General features: G+C 37.7%; 1 protein-coding gene across 1 annotated transcript in view; it reads left to right on the top strand.

Moving 5' to 3' along the window:
- The window catches only part of LOC127857944 (erythroid differentiation-related factor 1-like), a 49,233-nt gene that overhangs the window by 4,992 nt on the left and 21,330 nt on the right, over positions 1–22,911 (top strand). The window contains exons 4-14 of the mRNA XM_052394720.1: positions 645–770; positions 5,066–5,128; positions 5,462–5,541; positions 6,483–6,576; positions 7,890–8,008; positions 9,543–9,654; positions 13,023–13,170; positions 16,045–16,262; positions 16,870–16,983; positions 19,511–19,669; positions 20,617–20,977. Coding sequence (XP_052250680.1) covers positions 645–770; positions 5,066–5,128; positions 5,462–5,541; positions 6,483–6,576; positions 7,890–8,008; positions 9,543–9,654; positions 13,023–13,170; positions 16,045–16,262; positions 16,870–16,983; positions 19,511–19,669; positions 20,617–20,977 — 1,594 coding nt within the window. The remainder of the gene's footprint in view (positions 1–644; positions 771–5,065; positions 5,129–5,461; positions 5,542–6,482; positions 6,577–7,889; positions 8,009–9,542; positions 9,655–13,022; positions 13,171–16,044; positions 16,263–16,869; positions 16,984–19,510; positions 19,670–20,616; positions 20,978–22,911) is intronic.

Raw genomic sequence — 22,911 nt, 5'->3', positions numbered from 1 at the left:
ATGACCCCTATTGATTTTGAGGTCACTAGGTCAAAGGTCAAGGTCACGGTGACCCGAAATAGTAAAATGGTTTTCGGATGATAACTCGAGAACGCATACGCATAGGATCATGAAACTTCATAGGTAGATTGATCATGACTTGCAGATGACCCCTATTGATTTTGAGGTCACAAGGTCAAAGGTCAAGGTCACGGTGACCCGAAATAGTCAAATGATTTTGGGATGATAACTCAAGAACGCTTTTGCCTAGGATCATGACACTTCATAGGTACATTGATCATGACTCGCAGATGACCCGTATTGATTTTCAGGTCACTATGTAAAAGATCAAGGTCACAGTGACAAAAATCGTATTCACACAATGGCTGCCACTACAACTGACAGCCCAAATGGGGGGCATGCATGTTTTACAAACAGCCCTTGTTTTTTCACAATGTAAGGGCAACATATTGTTCTGAAGAATTTTTTCATAACAGATCTATGTTTTTTTTGGAAGGTTTTCTGATCTTTCATGGTGTTTTTGTGCTTTGATAATTATTAAGCTTATTGTCTTTCACCAGGGTTACAGTTAATCCATCCATTGACAATTAACATTATCAGGGAACATCCAATGGTTTACTACCAATGATTTTGTTTTTCACTAGAACATTAAGAAGCTTCTGAAGATGCCGTTTGAGAAGTCACATGTGAGCATGATGGTGCACCGGGTGGGCAAGACACTGCTATTGGACGAGTTCGATATTCACAAGCACCTGCTCCGAACAGAACAGGTATGCGTCCAGTCAATATGAATACATGTACCAATGGAAGCTACTGCAGTACAAATCTAAGTGAAATTCGCTCCCTTTTAGCTGTTTTCTTCCTGTTCAATGTAGCGCTTTATTGTACAAATTCTCTTTGAACCGTGCTCTGTGAAAAAGGGGGTTTAATGCATGTGCGTGAAGTGTTGTCCCAGATTAGCCTGTGTTGTCCGCACAAGTTTATCAGAGACGACACTTTCTGCTTTTTTGTATTTTTTGTTTAAAGAAAGTCTCTTATTAGTAAAAATCCATTTTAGGCAGAAAGTGGGATGACACTTTACGCACAGTCATTGAACCCCTTTTTCACAGAGCATGGCCCATTTAAAAGTGAAGAGTTTACACCATTTAGGGATAGTGCATTGTCTTTTTCTGAGGTGTTTCAAAAATCACATTCCTAAAATTTGCAACTTGACTGCTGCCATGTTTTGTGAAATAATTTTTAGCTCGACTATTAAATATGAAATATATATTGTGGAGCTATCCTACTCACCCTGGCTTTAGCGTTAGCGTTCCCGTTAGCGTGCAAATGTTAAAGTTTTCGTACTACCCCAAATATTTCCTATGTCCTTTGACATATTGCTTTTATATTTTGCAGACTTACCAACATGACCCCAATCCATAAACAAGAGCAGACAACTGTACCAAGCATTTTGACAGAATTATTGCCCCTTTTATACTTAGAATATGCATATTATTGATAAATCTATGTTAAAGTTTGCGTACCCCCTCAAATATTTTCTATGTCCTTTGACATATTGCTTTCATATTTTGCATACTTCTTTACCAACATGATCCCAATCTATAAACAAGAGCAGACAACTGTATCAATCATTTTAACAGAATTATGGCCCCTTTTATTCTTAGATAATTGAACATTTTGCTTAAATTGCCATAACTTCTTTATTTATGATCACATTTGATTCATACTTTGACAAAACAACACTTACCTGACATACCACAATGCACTCCACCCAAACCATCCCCCATGCCCCACCCCAGAATCCCCCCCCCCCCCAAAAAAAAATTATTTTTTTCCTTATTTTTGAAAGATCATCTATTAAATGACCACACACCCACATTATACCCCCCCCCCCCTCCATGATGGCTTACGTTATACTGTAAAGCACTCGAATAGAGTGCTTAGTCTGTGCAGACTGCAAGGCTTATCTGGGATGTGTGCTTAGTCTGTGCAGACTGCAAGGCTTATCTGGGATGTGTGCTTAGTCTGTGCAGACTGCAAGGCTTATCTGGGATGCATGCTTAGTCTGTGCAGACTGCAAGGCTTATCTGGGATGTGTGCTTAGTCTGTGCAGACTGCAAGGCTTATCTGGGATGTGTGCTTAGTCTGTGCAGACTGCAAGGCTTATCTGGGATGCGTGCTTAGTCTGTGCAGACTGCAAGGCTTATCTGGGATGCGTGCTTAGTCTGTGCAGACTGCAAGGCTTATCTGGGATGTGTGCTTAGTCTGTGCAGACTGCAAGGCTTATCTGGGATGCGTGCTTAGTCTGTGCAGACTGCAAGGCTAATCTGGGATGCGTGCTTAGCCTGTGCAGACTGCAAGGCTTATCTGGGATGTGTGCTTAGCCTGTGCAGACTGCAAGGCTTATCTGGGATGCGTGCTTAGCCTGTGCAGACTGCAATACTTATCTGGGATGTGTGCTTAGCCTGTGCAGACTGCAAGGCTTATCTGGGATGTGTGCTTAGTCTGTGCAGACTGCAAGGCTTATCTGGGATGCGTGCTTAGCCTGTGCAGACTGCAAGGCTTATCTGGGATGCGTGCTTAGTCTGTGCAGACTGCAAGGCTTATCTGGGATGTGTGCTTAGTCTGTGCAGACTGCAAGGCTTATCTGGGATGTGTGCTTAGTGTGTGCAGACTGCAAGGCTTATCTGGGATGTGTGCTTAGTCTGTGCAGACTGCAAGGCTTATCTGGGATGTGTGCTTAGTCTGTGCAGACTGCAAGGCTTATCTGGGATGCGTGCTTAGTCTGTGCAGACTGCAAGGCTTATCTGGGATGCGTGCTTAGCCTGTGCAGACTGCAAGGCTTATCTGGGATGCGTGCTTAGTCTGTGCAGACTGCAAGGCTTATCTGGGATGTGTGCTTAGTCTGTGCAGACTGCAAGGCTTATCTGGGATGCGTGCTTAGCCTGTGCAGACTGCAAGGCTTACCTGGGATGTGTGCTTAGTCTGTGCAGACTGCAAGGCTTATCTGGGATGCGTGCTTAGCCTGTGCAGACTGCAAGGCTTATCTGGGATGCGTGCTTAGTCTGTGCAGACTGCAAGGCTTATCTGGGATGTGTGCTTAGTCTGTGCAGACTGCAAGGCTTATCTGGGATGCGTGCTTAGCCTGTGCAGACTGCAAGGCTTATCTGGGATGCGTGCTTAGCCTGTGCAGACTGCAAGGCTTATCTGGGATGTGTGCTTAGTCTGTGCAGACTGCAAGGCTTATCTGGGATGCGTGCTTAGCCTGTGCAGACTGCAAGGCTTATCTGGGATGCGTGCTTAGCCTGTGCAGACTGCAAGGCTTATCTGGGATGCGTGCTTAGTCTGTGCAGACTGCAAGGCTTATCTGGGATGTGTGCTTAGTCTGTGCAGACTGCAAGGCTTATCTGGGATGCGTGCTTAGCCTGTGCAGACTGCAAGGCTTATCTGGGATGCATGCTTAGCCTGTGCAGACTGCAAGGCTTATCTGGGATGCGTGCTTAGCCTGTGCAGACTGCAAGGCTAATCTGGGATGCGTGCTTAGCCTGTGCAGACTGCAAGGCTTATCTGGGATGCGTGCTTAGCCTGTGCAGACTGCAATGCTAATCTGGGATGCGTGCTTAGCCTGTGCAGACTGCAAGGCTTATCTGGGATGCGTGCTTAGCCTGTGCAGACTGCAAGGCTTATCTGGGATGCATGCTTAGCCTGTGCAGACTGCAAGGCTTATCTGGGATGTGTGCTTAGCCTGTGCAGACTGCAAGGCTTATCTGGGATGCGTGCTTAGCCTGTGCAGACTGCAAGGCTTATCTGGGATGCGTGCTTAGCCTGTGCAGACTGCAAGGCTTATATGGGATGCGTGCTTAGCCTGTGCAGACTGCAAGGCTAATCTGGGATGTGTGCTTAGCCTGTGCAGACTGCAAGGCTTATCTGGGATGCGTGCTTAGCCTGTGCAGACTGCAAGGCTAATCTGGGATGTGTGCTTAGCCTGTGCAGACTGCAAGGCTTATCTGGGATGTGTGCTTAGCCTGTGCAGACTGCAAGGCTTATCTGGGATGCGTGCTTAGCCTGTGCAGACTGCAAGGCTAATCTGGGATGCGTGCTTAGCCTGTGCATACTGCAAGGCTTATCTGGGATGCATGCTTAGCCTGTGCAGACTGCAAGGCTAATCTGGGATGCGTGCTTAGCCTGTGCAGACTGCAAGGCTTATCTGGGATGCATGCTTAGCCTGTGCAGACTGCAAGGCTTATCTGGGATGCGTGCTTAGCCTCAACAGACTGCAAGGCTTATCTGGGATGCATGCTTAGCCTGTGCAGACTGCAAGGCTTATCTGGGATGCATGCTTAGCCTGTGCAGACTGCAAGGCTTATCTGGGATGCGTGCTTAGCCTGTGCAGACTGCAAGGCTAATCTGGGATGCGTGCTTAGCCTGTGCAGACTGCAAGGCTTATCTGGGATGCGTGCTTAGCCTGTGCAGACTGCAAGGCTTATCTGGGATGTGTGCTTAGCCTGTGCAGACTGCAAGGCTTATCTGGGATGCGTGCTTAGCCTGTGCAGACTGCAAGGCTTATCTGGGATGCGTGCTTAGCCTGTGCAGACTGCAAGGCTTATCTGGGATGCATGCTTAGCCTGTGCAGACTGCAAGGCTTATCTGGGATGCGTGCTTAGCCTGTGCAGACTGCAAGGCTTATCTGGGATGCGTGCTTAGCCTGTGCAGACTGCAAGGCTTATCTGGGATGCATGCTTAGCCTGTGCAGACTGCAAGGCTTATCTGGGATGCGTGCTTAGCCTGTGCAGACTGCAAGGCTTATCTGGGGCGACATTATGCATTAAGCCTTCTTTTCACAGAGCACAGCCAAAATGTATATTACAATTTATACATGCATTAGAAACATAGTGGTCAAATCATCTATTCGTAGTTGACATACCTCATGAATCTTTGGCAATGATTGCATTCTAATTATGCCAGAAGTATTTCATAATAAATGCATGCTAATTATACCATACATGTTTCACAATGAATGCATACTAAAACATGTGTCACAATTAATGCATACTAATTATTTCAGAATGAATGGGGCTGGCTTAGAAGGTTCTACTATGAGTCTGTGCTGAGAGATATTGAAGAAAATGTAAGATGTTACTTTACTATGTAAAGCGTAACAAATAAAACTTTGTTACAACCAATGTTGTTCACTTAATCAAAATACTACCATTCATGACTGGTATGATTATTCTTATATTTCTTGGCTTAATTTTTTTCCAGAAAATAAATTCCACATTTTCAAACAACTTGTAATTATTATAAGCCAACTATTAGTTCGGCTACACATTGCAAATGTGCTAACCCCGGTAACCAGTTTATCCTGTTACATAAGAAATCAGTTAAAAAAAACTTATTTAAATTTATTGAAATATTGTTGAGGCAATATTGTTGCTTACACCTACATGTTCTATGTACTTAGATGAAGTGTGTACCTCGGCCCAGTAAGAGTAGGGACGACCTGCAGAGCAGGAACATGTACTCCAAGTTCCTCTATCATAGGTAAGCCTTGTTGTCCCATACCGGTGAAACCAGAGGGGACTTAGGGTTTTCGCTCTGTCCGTCAGTCCGTCACACTTTTCTGGATCCTGCGATAGCTTTAAAAGTTCTTAATATTTTTTTATGAAACTTGAAACATGGATTGATGGCAATATGGAGATTATGCACGTCATTTCATTTTGTTCATACGTCAAGAATTCTGGTTGCTATGGCAACAAATAATATATTTTTTAATTCTGACAATGGTGGAGTTTTACCCGTAGGGGACCATATTGCTTGGCAATCTTTGTAAAGTCTGCATTATTACTAATAATGTTCATGCCTCCCAATATAGTAGGCTATTTCAATGGCTGACAGTCTTCAAATGTTCTGTTCCAAGCAGGCCTTTTTTTGACGATTTCGGTAAGAATACAATTTCAGGATTGGGAATTTTATTGCCAAACACTTTCCTGATTACATCACATGATTAGAACAAAACCATGTGAATTATAATTAAATACTTTGTTAGATGTAATTTAAATAAAATTGAGATATTATTATAATTGAACTCTTCTTTTTTAATAATTGGGATATTTTTTTTATTGGGAATTTTGTTTACTATTTCGCTTTGGAAATGAATTAATTTAAGGGACCCATACTAGACATGGCCGACAATTGCCTGCCAAGTATTGTGTAACTTCCTAATTTAAGTATGGTTTGAAACCAAGCCTTACATAATGTTCATAGTTTAACTGTAGATTCTTTACAGCGTTTTAGTGTCAGTGAATTACCATCTCCTATTGTAACGGTGTTGCTATAACAGCATTATGTAAGGGAGAAAAGTTGTAAATTAATGCTTGCAAAATGATTTTTAGTTTTATCATGAAAGCATAAAGAATTGAACACAATTATTTGACTGGATTATTTTTTTACAAAGGGGATTGAAGTGAATATATTTCTTTCAGTCTGGGTGAGAATGAGACGGGTGTGGAAGCTGCAGACCTGAGAGAGATGCTGAACACTGACAACCAGTCTCTTATACCTGACCCTTTACCGAAGGTAGCAATCCTAAATAATTAGCTATATAATTTAGGATATTGTAATTATATGTATAACTGTTATTTCATATAATATATTCTTCGTCAAAACAATTCCAATAGCAGCCTCTTTCAGACACTATAAAAAGTAAAACTCAATGTTAGAAATTTGAATGACTTTATATTAAACTTTGTTGTTAATAGATACATAAGCATTTACTGTGTTCTATATGATGTGCTCTGTTCTATACACTACAAAGCCCTGTGTTCTTTATGATGTGCTCTGTTCTATACACTACAAAGCCCTGTGTTCTTTATGATGTGCTCTGTTCTTTACACTACAAAGCCCTGTGTTTTTTATGATGTGCTCTGTTCTATACACTACAAAGCCCTGTGTTCTTTATGATGTGCTCTGTTCTATACACTACAAAGCCCTGTGTTCTTTATGATGTGCTCTGTTCTATACACTACAAAGCCCTGTGTTCTTTATGATGTGCTCTGTTCTATACACTACAAATCCCTGTGTTCTTTATGATGTGCTCTGTTCTATTTACTACAAAGCCCTGTGTTCTTTATGATGTGCTCTGTTCTATTTACTACAAAGCCCTGTGTTCTTTATGATGTGCTCTGTTCTATTCACTACAAAGCCCTGTGTTCTTTATGATGTGCTCTGTTCTATACACTACAAAGCCCTGTGTTCTTTATGATGTGCTCTGTTCTATACACTACAAAGCCCTGTGTTCTTTATGATGTGCTCTGTTCTATACACTACAAAGCCCTGTGTTCTTTATGATGTGCTCTGTTCTATACACTACAAAGCCCTGTGTTCTTTATGATGTGCTCTGTTCTATACACTACAAATCCCTGTGTTCTTTATGATGTGCTCTGTTCTATACACTACAAAGCCCTGTGTTCTTTATGATGTGCTCTGTTCTATTCACTACAAAGCCCTGTGTTCTTTATGATGTGCTCTGTTCTATTCACTACAAAGCCCTGTGTTCTTTATGATGTGCTCTGTTCTATACACTACAAAGCCCCGTGTTCTTTATGATGTGCTCTGTTCTATACACTACAAAGCCCCGTGTTCTTTATGATGTGCTCTGTTCTATACACTACAAAGCCCTGTGTTCTTTATGATGTGCTCTGTTCTATACACTACAAAGCCCTGTGTTCTTTATGATGTAATCTGTTCTATTCACTACAAAGCCCTGTGTTCTTTATGATGTGCTCTGTTCTATTCACTACAAAGCCCTGTGTTCTTTATGATGTGATCTGTTCTATACACTACAAAGCCCTGTGTTCTTTATGATGTGCTCTGTTCTATACACTACAAAGCCCAGGGAGAGTCAGACTCACCGTGATGTGCTGTGGACTTTTGAAGACATAAGGATGTTGATTGGCACTGACCTACCCGTGTTTAGAGATGAGAGCTACTATGTCAGCCTCAGACTAAGGTTAGGAGTTCTTTAAACCCATTTATGCCTTGTGGACTCTCCCAACCTTCTTAATTGGATCAATTTATTTTCAAAATTAGGGATGTCTAGTATAAGACCTGCCCTAGAGCAAACAGCAAACCTCTGATGAGACGCCGCAACATGCAGCGTCTCATCTGGGTCTTCGCTGTTTGCCAAGGCCTTTTTCTAGACGCTAGGCATAAATGGGTTAAACCTGGTTGTTTTCTTTACTTGATTTTCACACACCCCTTCCCATTTTAAGAAGGTGGCATAAAGAAATCTGTGTGAAGCTTGCTGTCTCAACCATAACTTTTCCGTATATAGATTGATTTTGAAATGAAGTGGCACAAATGACAACTACCATAAGAAGGTGTGTCTTCTGTAATACCCTTCCCCCTACATCAAAGTTTAAGGTCACACTTAAGGAGCAAAGAACAAATTTGAGCATAAAATGGCTGGTTTTTTACATAAGTGGAATTGTAAGGTAAATATGGAATGTGCGGGTACATCTGCACTATGGAGACTTGTCTTCTTTTTTGAAAACAATTATGCAGATTTATGGAGTAGGTTATTAGTTTGTGTTCTTACATTCACAACACTCTAGCTTTATAATGTTTACCTGAAGATTGGTATTTGTGTTGTTGGTTCTTTAATTAAGTTTGTAAAAGTACATGTTTTTGCCAGTATATTGTTACGGCTATGTTTCTTAAAATATTTGGATGTTATTCCTGTTATTAAGAAAAAAAGGGACAGCAAACGTACCAAATTTGTTATTTTAAAGCAATCAATATCCTATATTATAATGAACATTATTTTGCAAGTGTGTACATTTTGTTAAGAAAAAAACAAAACAAATATATGACTTGTTATGTATGGCAATTTAAGTATTTACTCATCACTATACTATTGCTGTATGAAACTGTATAACTGTACATGGGCAATATATGAAAGGTGCCTTAAAGGGATCTTTTCACGCTTTGGTAAATTGACAAAATTGAAAAAAGTTGTTTCAGATTCGTAAGTTTTCGTTTTAGTTATGATATTTGTGAGGAAACAGTAATACTGAACATTAACCATGCTCTAATATAGCCATTATATGCATCTTTTGACGATTTTAAAACCTACAAATTATAAAGCGTTGCAACGCGAAAGGATTGAATAATTTGGAGAGTTCTGCTTTTGTCGTTAAATTTTGTGAAACTACGAAGATTGCTTATATAAGGTATAAAATACATCAAGCATGTGTACTCGGCGGAATAGCTCAGTAGGCTAGAGCGTTTTTACTTCAGGACTCTGGCAGGACTCCAGGGGTCACTGGTTCGAAACCTGCTCCGGGCAATGTTCTTTTCCTTTTTTAATTTTTTTTCTTGATTTTTTACTGGAGCTTTTACGATCCAATGTTTACATTTATCAATATAAAGCATTTAATGAATAAGTTTAAAAAATGCCAAAATCTGTGAAAAGGCCCCTTTAAGATTAAAAAAAATACAAATCAACATTTCCCTTAAACAACTTATTTTCTGGCCAATGTCAGGGACATGCGCACTCCAATCAATGTTCTTACTGGACTGGATTACTGGCTGGACAACCTGATGTGTAACGTACCAGAGGTGGCCATGTGCTTCCATATCGAGGGAATTGTACAGGTAATGAAAAGCTGGATGGGTTGGGCGTACAAGAAAACAAAAAAACAAACACGTCTTAATGCCGAGCTAAGCCTTTATTTGTCAGTCAGCATTCCGCTGAAACATGACTGGCATGTATGTGCCCCGACCCGGGATCGAACCCGAGACCTCTGGATTTCAGCAAGCGCCTTATCCACTGAGCTATGAAGAGAAATATCTGTGTTTCCAGTTAACTGTTCCTAGATAGTGTAAAACATCACAGCCTATGATTCTTTTCTTTTTATGTCCCCACCACTATAGTGGGGGACATATTGTTTTTGCCCTGTCTGTTGGTCTGTCTGTTGGTTTGTTTGCGCCAACTTTAACATTTTGCAATAACTTTTGCTATATTGAAGATAGCAACTTCATATTTGGCATGCATTTGTACCTCATGGAGCTGCACATTTTGAGTGGAAAAAGGCCAAGGTCATCCTTCAAGGTCAAAGGTCAAAATAACTAAATCAAAGCGGCGCAGAAGGGGACATAGTGTTTCTGACAAACACATTTCTTGTTTTAGGTGTTTTTCATAAATCAGAATGTGTCATTATTATTTTGTTTTGTGAAAGAGCTCTGTATGGATCCAGTGCCTAATTGTTTCTAATAGTTGTGAGACAATTACCCAGAACACTATTTTGTTTCCCACATCATGGCAACTCAGAATGCAAAGAGATGGTGACATTTGGCCATTATGAACTTTGATCAGTGTCTGAGCTCACTAACCCATTCTTTGACTAAAGAATATAGAAAAGACATAGTACTGAGGAATAGACATTCAGATTTTTGCTTATACACTTACTTACAATTGTGATTTTCCCACCATAATTTTTTTAGTCCCCTTCTGGTGAAACCGGAGGGGACTTATGGTTTGCACTCTGTGTGTCCGTCAGTCAGACTGTCACACTTTTCTGGATCCTGCGATAACATTAAAAGTTCTAAATATTTTTTCATGATACTGGAAACATGGATAGATGGCAATATGGACATTATGCACGTCATTTCATTTTGTTCCTACGTTAAAAATTCTGGTTGCTATGGCAACAAATATTTTTAAAAATCTGACAATGGTGGAATTTCTGACAATGGTGGAGCCGGTAGGGGACATATATTGCTTGGCAATAGTCTTGTTCAGAATTATGTGGTAAGGTAGATGTGTTAACTACATGAAGCAATCAATAAAGCTTTCATACCAGATCACAGTTTCATATTGTATGATAGTCATAAGATTCAATGGATTTAATAACAGTTTGGCAAAATTACAATTAAAAAAACGACATAATATATCAAACAAGCGAAATAACACTCCAATCTATCAAACAAGCGAAATGACACTCCAATCTATCAAACAAGATCATCAGTCAAAATTGTAAAAATTATAAAGCGTTTTTAACACATTTACTCCATAATTCAGAAAAAGTTTGTATCCATAAAATGGGGTGTTAACTATGCCACAGATTCTAAAGAATACATGGTGTAGTGGAAGCATGTACACTTTTGCTCCTATAGGTCCCAGATTAGATTCCCAGGAAAGACTCTTTTTTTTTTTCTGTTATTTTAATTATTTAAAAATATTTCAAATAAAACAGTTGTATAAGAAATTATATTTTTTTAAAAGAAAAATCTGTGACCAAGTCCCTTTAAGAATACTTTAGTGCATGCAGGTGATGTTGTTTTTGAAAGTTTATAGGAGGTTTTTGTGTGACGTCACAAGAGGGGTTTTCCGTTACTAAAAATAGATTGGCCGTCAACTTCTAGATCGCGGCCAATTACATTGTATCAGAGTAAAGGTCGTCGGAAGACTTAATACTTACAATTTCACAAAACAAAACGATAAATACCCGTATTCTTTTTTAAAATAAGAATTTAATAAATGATATTTCAAAAATAATAAAACATATAATAATTTTAATATTATTATAAGTGGTGTGGATGCGATAGTGTTATTTTTCATCATCGATTGAAATTTAGTGTAAGGGGTGCATTGAATCAGTTATAAAACAAAGCCCTAAAATAGCTCAATACATTTCAATCTTAAAATGTATTTTTAATTTTCTTTTACATTGAATGAATTTTCATTTCATTAACATTGAATGAAAATATTAATAAATTTAAGCATTCAAATTGAAAAAAACACCTGCATATTTTGCAAATTGAACTGTCTTTGCATGTACACGTATATTGAAAACTCGTCTGTAGTGATAATGAGCGATACAAATCTAGCAGTTTATGATACCATTAATCTACACATTTAATTTATTTAACGCAAGTATTTTATATCCCTATAATGACCAAACGCGATTGCTTGTTTTCATAATGATGTTTCGAACACTGCAGTAACGCACGATCTTTACACATTATTGCAGAGTTTACATTTGCAGGTATCCGTTAAATACGTTAATTGTGTAGCAGTAAATGTGTTCAATATTTTAAATGTATAGTTATTAAACACTTTATTATTATGTTTAAACTGGCTAATGTATATACTGAATAGTTCCTAGCTGTTAATCCATTTCGGACAAATGTCTATTTTTAAATTTGTTCAAATATTTTATTAAAGCAACTGTTAAGTTTTTGACTTAATATGTCGAGAGATGACATGGAGGTATCATAAATTGTGTTTAATGACCAGACACATGTGGTTTAAGCAGAGACCCCATACAGAGTCATACAAGTATAGGTCCCTGGGTTTATGACACATTGTTTTCTTAGTAATTGTCTGGAAAGTATCCGATCATATCGAGATAATTGGTTTGTGATAAAGAAAGGGGCAATTAAACACTGGGTTAAAATGCTGAAACAAAGAGTGTCAAAATTGGTGTGAGCAATTAAATAAAAAAACATTTACATTTATCAAGAGGATTAAGTTAATCTGTAACAAGGTAAGTTTTTACAGACAAATAGGTTCAACTCAGTTTCTATATGTTGATTACATAAAATCAATCAATTTGTTGTTTGTTTTCGTCCTCATTTGTGTTCGTTCATTGGATTCAATTTAATCTGAAAGAATTTCAATTTCTGAGTATTTTTTGTTCTTCAAAAGGGTCGCGAATATGTTTGTAACCTTATCAGGATGCGCTTCATCAATGCAAACAATAGCAGAATGGCCGCAGTTTTGACGGCCAAAATTTGAGCGTGCGCAAACGTGACGTCATTATCGGAATCCCCAAAACCTCCTATAATGAGAACAACAACAAACATACCCAATTATAATATTCTATGATAGATTTCAAAGAAAAACAAGTTTGTTTCAAATAAATTAATAATCTTAAGCAGACAGCAAATACCATGTGAAATGTCCTCTTAAAATGAAGTATTTTTTTCTTTTTATTCATATTTTTACATTTAATTTTTAGCAATATGAGATAATTAAGACGGAAGATATTCCCCATCTGGAGAACTCCAAGTTTGACCAGGGTACTGTGACAAACATAGCCAAGAATATTCTCTCCTTCCTCAAAAATAATGCTACCAAGGAGGGGCACACATATTGGTTGTATAAAGGTATGATAGCAGATTGGATTCGAAGGATTGGAATAAGGTTTAAGTCAAAGGTTTATATTTATGGGTGAAAGGATTGTGAGGAAAGGGTCTAAGTTGTAGGTTTGTATTTTATTAAGTGTGGGATGGTATGCTATGGGGTCTAAGTCACAGAATTGTTTTTTGTCTGGGAATAGCGTCCAAGTGATAGGTTTTTATTTTTTAGCTGACCTGAGCACAACGTGCTCATAGTGAGCTTTTGTGATCGCCTTTTGTCCGTCGTCCGTTGTGTGGCGTCAACATTTGCCTTGTTAACTCTCTAGAGGCCACATTTATTGTCCAATCTTCATGAAATTTGGTCAGACAATTGGTCTCAATGATATCTTGGATGAGTTCGAAAATGGTTACGTTTGCTTGAAAAACATGGCTGCCAAGGGGCGGGGCATTTTTCCTTATATGGCTATATATGGCTATAGTAAAATCTTTTTTTGTTTTTGTTTTTTTTTATCAAAAGATTTATCCCAATAATATCTAGGACGAGCTCGAAAATGATGCCAGTTGATTGAAATACATGGCCGCCAGGGACGTGGCATTTTTCCTTATATGGCTATAATAGTAAAACCTTGTTAACTTTCTAGAGGGCACATTTATTTTCCGATCTTCATGAAACTTGCTCAGAAAATTTATCCCAATGATATCTTGGAGGAGTTCAACAATGGTAACCTCTGCTTGAAAAACATGGCTGCCAAGGGGCGGGGCATTTTTCCTTAAATGGCTATAGTAAAATCTTGTTAACACTCTAGAGGCAACATTTATTGTCTAATCTTCATGAAACTTGGTCAGAAGATTCATCCCAATAATATCTTGGATGAGTTCGAAAATGATGCAGGTTGGTTGAAAAACATGGCTGCCAGGGGGCGGGGCATTTTTCCTTATATGGCTATAGTAAAACCTTGTAAACCCTCTAGAGGCCACATTTATTTTCCAATCTTCATGAAACTTAGAAGATTTGTCCCAATGATATCTTGGATGAGTTTATAAATAGTTTTTGTTTCTTTTAAAACCTGGCCACCAGGGGCAGGGCATTTTTCCTTAAAAGGCTATGTATGGCTTTTGTAAAACCTTGTTAACACTCTAGAGGCCACATTTATTGTCCAATCTTCAAGATATATAGTCAGAAGATTTGTCTTATTGATATCTTGGATGAGTTCGAAAATGATTACATTTGCTTTAAAAACATGGCTGCCAAGGGTCAGGGCATTTTTCCTTATATGGCAATATATGGCTATAGTAAAATCTTGTTAACACTCTAGAGGCCACATTTATAGTCCGATCTTCATGAAACTCGGTCAGAAGATTCATCTCAATAATATCTTGGATGATTTAAAAAATGATGCTGGTTGGTTGAAATACATGGCCACCACGAGGGCGGGGCATTTTTCCTTATATGGCTATTGTAAAACCTTGTTAACACTCTAGAGGTCACATTTATTTCCAATCATCATGAAACTTGGTCAGAAGATTTGTCCCAATGATATCTTGGATGAGTTCGAAAATGGTTTTGGTTGCTTTAAAAACATGGCCACCAGGGGTGGGGCATTTTTCCTTCCATGGCTATAGTAAAACCTTGTTAACTCTCTAGAGGTCACATTTATTGTCCAATCTTCATGAAATTTGGTCAGAAGATTGGTCTCAATGATATCTTGGATGAGTTCGAAAATAATTATGTTTGCTTTAAAAACATAGCTTCCAAGGGGCGGGGCATTTTTCCTTATATGGCTATAGTAAAATCTTGTTAACCTTTTAAAGGCCACATTTACTGTCCGATCTTCATGAATCTTGGTCAGAAGATTTATCCCGGTAATATCTTGGACAAGATAAAAAATGATGCCGGTTGGTTGAAAAACATGGCTGCCAGGGGGTGGGGCATTTTTCCTTATATGGATATAGTAAAACCTTGTTAACAATCTAGAGGCCACATTTATTTTCCAATCTTCATGCAGGGCCCTTGCTTCACTTTGGGGGATTGGGGCCGGGGCCCTTAGAGGGGAGAATTTCGCGTTGTTTTGGGCGAAAAGGGGACTTTAAGAATATCTTTTCACCAACCATTCAACACTTAAAATTTCTATATTTGAGTGTAATTTACATTAAAAAACATTTAATCAAAGGTTAATAGCACGATACCAGCTGGCAACAGAGGTATAAATGTAAAAAAAAAAATGAGGGGGGAGGGGGGAATTTTTAGCTGAAATAGGGGAAACAAGTATACTTTTTCATGGGGGAAAAAGTGCAAATCGAGGGCCCTGTGATGAAACTTGGTCAGAAGATTTGTCCCAAAAATATCTTGTTATCTCAGGTGAGCGACTTTGGGCTTTTCAGGCCCTCTTGTTTGGAATATATGATGGAGAATGCTGGTGTGTAAGTCATAGGTTTGTATTTTGTTGGATTTTAGGGTTGGGTCTAAGTCAGAGGATTGTAGTTTTTGAGGTGGGTATTGCTGGCTCTTAGTCATCTGTTTGTATTTTAGGGGTGGGGGGTGGGGGATTTGGGTCTAAGAATTGGTTTTTATTTTGTGGGGTAGGAAGATTACAAGGAAAGTAGTAAAATGGAAGACGATTTTGAAATTTGTAGGTGATTTTCAATGATATATACGTAACCCATTGTTTTTGTTTTAACATTTCCATACCTTAACTTATGCCACTGAACTAATTTCACATTTTTTCCTTGTTATCACATTTTTTCCTTGTTTGCCTTTATCCCATAGTTTTCATCATAAGCTTATTTTTGAAATACTGCTTCTTACCAAGACCACCGTTTTGTATGTCTTCATATCTGTTGCATCATGTTATCACCTGGTAAAAGTCTGCTTTATGTAACATTCCACCTTGTGACTGACAGGTAACAATGACGACGTGGTGAAACTGTACGACCTGACGGCGCTGTGTGGGGAGGTGAACTCAGAGCCGGAGCGCAACCCTTTTACGGTTCCCCTGGGCATGCTGCTGTACCGGGTAGCCCGTAGCATGTGGACAAACCGGACGCCCGGGCGGGAACCCCTTACAAGGACACTGCTGGAAAATTGCCTGGTCTTGCTAGATGAGACCAAACATGCCCAGGTACTTAGAGAATTATACTAGACAGTTTTTTTTTTGTTCAAGGAAAAGCCTAAAATTTGGCCATATTCTCAGTGTCAAAAAGTATAAATTTTCCCCAATGTGACTGCATGAAATTCAGTGAACTTAATTTAATTTACAAAATTCAAAATTTTGCTTTAACTAATTATTCAGCTCATTGTGTTGAATCTCAGCATATTAATATTAAAATACTGTTATTCTCAGTTTTATAGTATATGTAAGCAAAATACAAAATATGTAAATTTCTCAATACTCAAACTTTCCCAAACAACCTTATTTCTCACAATCCCAGCTGCATTCCCAAAATGATGAATGAAACCAATGCTTTATACATTTTACAATTGTTTGTCAACCAGTGTCAACCTTGCTTGGCAGTATACAGCATCCTTGTGCTTTGTGTGGACATGTGTGTCAATAAAAATCATGTTTTGTTTTGCTGTTAAAGTTTAGAAATATTATTATTTATGTTGGTCACTTGTTTGAACAGTATTTTATTGTAATGGCATTGTACAGAATGTTGGATAAATCCTCCTTTAAACATGAGTGCCATATTCTAATGTGACCTTTAAACAGCGGTATTTTGTTGCAGGTTTGCACATCTGCCACCTACTTGCTGTCTGACCTGTATGTACCAGACAGCTCTCTGGAAGATAATTGGTCGCTGCCTGGCAACTCCTCCAATGAAACAAGTGATGAAGAGCAGGTAAGTAATTGGAATGAACCCTGAAGTGAAAATACAGAAAAGACTCATTCCTGTATCATGGGACATGCACATACATCTTATGTCAAAATATGGCAATATCTTGGTGCATATAACAAATTTGAAATCCAAAAAATAGGGCTTATGAGGTGAAGGACACTGTTATTAAAAATGAAAAGATTTTCTGTTAAGTAACTTCAGTTTGAATGGAATTTTTTTATGGTCTTGCCTTACATGCAGACCTATGTTTGGAATGCATTTGGAGAAAATGTGATTAAGGTCACTTTTACTTTTACTTTAATATAAGCTCTAGTCAGGGGCAAGGTAATCTGCTGTAATTTGTTATCCCTTGCCCAAGGCAGAGGGATATAGATTTGGCATTGTCAATCCTTCAGACTGTCCATCAGTCCGTCCGTCTGTTAGTCCGTCCGAAAGTCTATTTGTCTTAAATATGTTTGAGCTATATCGTAGAAACTTTTTAAGATATCTAAATGAAACTCAATGGGTATAGCCATATCAATGGATAGAAGTGCCCTGCACAAGAACCATAACCCTACACATTCTTCAATTAGAATGATTTCCTTTGTTGTTTTTTTGTTTGATTTAACTTTTCAGGGCTATATCATGCACTACAAGATTTCAACATAAAACTGAATGGACATATAAATATCAATAAGGAAAATTGCCTTGCAGAAGAACCGTAACTCTACACTTGTAAAAACTAGAGTTATTTCCCTTCGATGTTTTTGTATGATGTAACTGTTCAGGGCTTTATCTCAGATATGCTCAAATTTCAACAAGAAATTTAATGAGTGTATATTTACCAATTAGGATAATTGCAATGCATAAAAACAATTACCCTACATCTAGTGATTTTTGTTAGGATTATATCATATTCCGAAGGATCTGTCCCATCCATTAACAATATTTATTTGGTGGGGGTTATCAATTCAAAGAATTTGCTTGTTATATGGGTATCTTACGTGTGTATATAAATACCTTTCTTGCTAAGTTAAAAAAAAACAGCTAATTAAATCTTTTTGTTTATATATACGATTTAACAACTTAATATATTCAACATCAAATATGTCTTTGAGGTCATTTTATCACATGATACACATTATACTATCAAAGTAGAAGTAAAGTCTTGCACAGCCTTGGTTGTTGCTATTTGATTCTTTAATTTAAAAAAATACTGGTTTTAAATTGTTAGTTTTTATGCTCCCCCAAAACTTATTTTGGGGGGAGCATATAGTTGCCGCTTCGTCTGTCCGTGTGTGTGTCTGTCTGTCTGTCCGTCCGTGCACAATTTTTGTCCAGGCTATTTCTCGGCAACTAATGACCGGAATTTAATGAAAATTTATGGGAAGCTTCAATACCAAGAGGAGATGTGCATATTATCAGCGGGTTCTGAATGGATAATTTTTCATAGAGTTATGGCCCTTTGAAATTTTCCATTAACTGAACATATAGTGCAATTCTTGTCCGGGCTATTTCTCAGCAACTAATGACCGGAATTCAATAGAACTTTATGGGAAGCTTCACTACCAAGAGGAGATGTACATATTATCAGTGGGTTCTGGTCAGATGATTTTTAAAAGAGTTATGGCCCTTTGAAATTATATATAAAAAAAATCTTGTCCCTCCCAACTACTGTGCCCTCAAGACGTTTCCTTTTATTTGAATATAAAGTGCAATATTGTGACAAAAAAAACGTTTGGGGAGCATCACCCTTCTCCGACGGTTTCTTGTTCTAAATCTTTATTAGTCCCCTACCGGTTTCACCGGAGGGGACTTATGGTTTGCGCTCTGTGTGTCCATCAGTCAGTCAGTAAGTCTGTCACACTTTTCTGGATCCTGCGATAACTTTTAAAGTTCTTAATATTTTTTCATGAAACATGAAACATGGATAGATGGCAATAAGGACATTATGCACGTCATTTCATTTTGTTCCTACGTCAAAAATTCTGGTTGCTATGGCAACAAATAATATTTAAAAAAAATTCTGACAATGGTGGAGCTGGTAGGGGACTTATATTGCTTGACAATAGTCTTGTTCCTAATTTGTTTCTTAAATTCTTTACTCACTTGTTGACTTCGTATTTGAATCTGACTTGTATGGCATGTGTCCCAATATTGACTGTTATAAGCATCTGCTGACCAGAATTATATCAGGCTTCTTTTGATCAGGTCTTAATAAGCATCCTGATATGAGATGTGTCTTGTTCTGTGAAAATTGGGCTTCATTCATGTGCGTAAAGTGTCATCCCAGATTAGCCTGTGCAGTCTTCACAGGCTAATCTGGGATGACACTTTCCGCTTTTATGACATTTTTCGTTTAAATGAAGTCTCTTCTTAGCAAGAATCCAATTTTGGCGGAAAGTGTTGTCCCTGATTAGCCTGTGCAGTCCGCACAGGCTAATCTGGGACGACACTTTACACACATGCATAATGCCCAGTTTTTTCAGAACAAGACATATATGATCATTTTATATTTTGTTCTCATGATTTATTCTGTATGTTTATCTAGGATTCAGAGGAGTTTAGTGAAAGTGACACCAGCAGCATTCGAGTGCAGACCCTCTCAGATAATGGAAGTGTTACGAGGTCTGGGGACCTCCTTCGACTGAAACCTTTCCAAGAAACATCTGAACAGCGTTGTTGTGAGGCTGTGAAGTTTATTTGCAAGGTAGAGTATATCTCATTAGTGATGGAATAAGGTTAAAATAAAGATTCTTTATTTTGCTGCAAAATAACATGATATATCAACACAAAAGCACAAACTCTGCAAAGAAATGTTCTGAGAAGACCAAGTGTTAACATATTTATTTGACAGCTCATACAAGCTTGTGGTAATTTAATTTGGCTGATTGCTCACAGTTTTAAGCAATCTGTATTTTATTTGTTAAGTGGACAACACAAAAAAGACTTGTCATGTGAACTTAGATAATGCAGCACTGTTAGATTTTATTATCCCAAAATATTTTAAGTCACATGCCATTCCCTGATTCCCATGTTATATAACCATGTTGAATATTTTTATATTACACATGTGTAATATACTTTTTAAGCGTTTTCATTGGCTTATTTTTGTTCCATAGACCAATCGCATTTTGTTATTTTGCTGAAACGATGTTGCAACTTCAAATGACATCACAAAATGTAAACAACATTCGGGATTTATCTTTATGTTTGCGTTAATATTTATTTAATTTGCTCATTTAAAAGCATGTGATAAAAAAGATCTGACACCTGTTGTCATTTCATACCATATTTTATTAAACTCGTCCAGGGAATTTGTTAGTAAGCTCGCCCAAATCTCGCTTACTAACAAAATTCCTGAACTCATTTAATAAAATATGGTATAATATGACAACTTATGCCAGATCCTATATATATATATATATATATATAAAGTAATTAAAAAAAAAGCCTAATCAAAGAAGATCAAAAGTATCCATTGATTGCTGCATCATACAAGAAGATTCTCCAAAACAAGTAATAATTATTAATAATTAAAGTATAAATAAACATAAACAAATTAAAAAATTTGACAGCAATAAATGTATTATCACTATTCATAAATGATAACATTCAGCTGTAAATTACACTGTTCTTTGTGTGTGTCTGTTACAGGGTCTAAAGTGTTTACAGTTCGACTTAGAGCATGGCGCTCACAGGCCGAGCAAGATCATCGAGGAACAAGTGCGGTGTAACCGCGATGAGGCCATCCCGCTCCACTACGAACCGCTGAACAAACCGTCCAGTCAGGAACAAAGGCAGAGTCAATCAGAAGAGAAAAGGTCATTGGCTGACCTTCGTGTGACCTCCAAGAGTCCAGAGGTGGAAGGTCAAGGTCATGCCTGGCATCTTGTTTCAAAGGGCCTGCTGTATAGGAAGGCTGCTTATACTTTCTTAGCCTTAGCGAAGCCATGCGTACCTAGAGGGGAGATGTTAGAGACACTGCGCTACCTGAGGCTGGCCTTTGCCTGTTTTGGTAAGCACATTTGTTCATCTGTCTTCATGATCGTTTTCATTCATGCTTTTGATAAATTGTATAAAAGTTATGTTTATTGTCTTTGGTCATGAACTGTGCATAGTGTATATTGGTATATAGTTTATTTTTTAGTTAAGAAGAAAATTGGCAACCTAACTTACACACCACTTTGTAACACATTGTTGGTCTATTTGTACGAACATATACTAGTATCATGGACAATCTTTTGTAATAAAAACATTAATTTATCATAAAATTGAACATTTTTTCAGGTTTAAGTACACATATACTCTGGCATACAAGATAAAAAAATTAAATGCCAAGATTGACAACTCTTGTTTATTTTTCAAATCTATATACTTGTAGTGATGTCCCTTTATTTATGAAAAAAGATATCACTCATAAGTCATATTGTGTGGAGAAATTCTCTTAAAGGTACTCACAACATGCATAATTATAATGATTTTAATAAAATAAGCGTACATATAATTACAACAATTCAGTGAGGATCAAGTATGCATGAAGATCTAACAATTATCTGGCGTAAAGGTAGTGTGTACATATGAGTTAAACCATGTGAATTTAAGTAGAAACATTTTATGATAAATAAAGTTAACAAGCAGGGGCGTAGCTGCTATAAGGCACAGCAGGGTCGGGCCTACAATTTTTTTTTAAACATGAAAAAAATAAAAATTCTTCAACTTTTAAAAACGCATTAAAATGTTGACCCTGATTGGGGGGGAGGTGTTAGAAATCTGCATTTCATATTGACATAATCCTCAGACAATGGATTCTGGTTGTTTTCAAAGTTTTACACTCAACACGTAACGAAGCCATTAAAGACATGCAGACAGTATTATTGGAAAGAATTCTCACGGTTTCACTTGTAAATAAGTGGAGTGTTACACTTTTCTCTGCTCCATGTTGTTTTACAATTTAGATCTTTGGAATAAAGATAATACAGAAAAATTTAGTTCTCTGACATTGAGATAAAAACAGTAAAATATCGAAGAAAAACAGGCCAAAGTCTTATATTTTCTTATCGTATTATTTGTATAGATATGCTTTAAATCTCACCACGGGCGTTATTGGATTTAAAAATGTTCAGGGGGAGATATGCATGATAAACACACACACTCATAAATACATTTTGCATTTGTTTGATGTTTTAAATAAATAGTTAACTGTTAAAATACACCACGTCCAACATGTCCTCAAATTCCAGAGAGTTTAAATAAAACTATGTCACAGAAATGACGTCACACGATGTGCTACGTAATATACAGGGGTTTCCTTTTTGGGTGCGCGTAATGTGGCATCTTTAAATGGGTCGAAGAAAGTAGTACGGCTAGTATGGTAATACGGAATCGGAAACAGCGAGTAGCATAATACAGGATTTATTTCAACGATTGATACAACCTGTATTTTGTTAAAAGCATTAAACAGGTATATAATAAAAGTGCATAGCGCTTTTGTATTAGGGTGCTCCCAAAAGTATCAGGATATTGTTATCCAACACAACATTACAAGATGCTAGTTAGAGAAAAGCTGTTAAAAAGATCTTTTAAGTTTTTTAATTCAAGCTGCATTGAATATATAGGCATATACTGACAGAAGTCATCACCTGGTATTGCATTTTTAGCTCGACTATTACATATGAAATATATATAGTGGAGCTATCCTACTCACCCCGGCGTCTGCGTGAGCGTGATCGTGCAAATGTTAAAGTTTTCGTACTACCCCAAATATTTCCTATGTCCCTTGACATATTGCTTTAATATTTTGCATTCTTCTTTACCAACATGACCCCAACCTATAAACAAGAGCAGACAACTGTATCAAGCATTTTGTAAGAATTATGGCCCTTTTTTCACTTAGAATATGCATATTATTGATAAATCTATGTTGAAGTTTGCGTACCACCTCAAATATTT

The sequence above is a fragment of the Dreissena polymorpha genome, chromosome 14 (assembly GCF_020536995.1).
Source record: "Dreissena polymorpha isolate Duluth1 chromosome 14, UMN_Dpol_1.0, whole genome shotgun sequence".
Classification (NCBI taxonomy): Eukaryota; Metazoa; Mollusca; class Bivalvia; order Myida; family Dreissenidae; genus Dreissena; species Dreissena polymorpha.
Note: the sequence above shows the minus strand (reverse complement) of the source record. Positions and strands in the feature narration are given on the sequence as shown.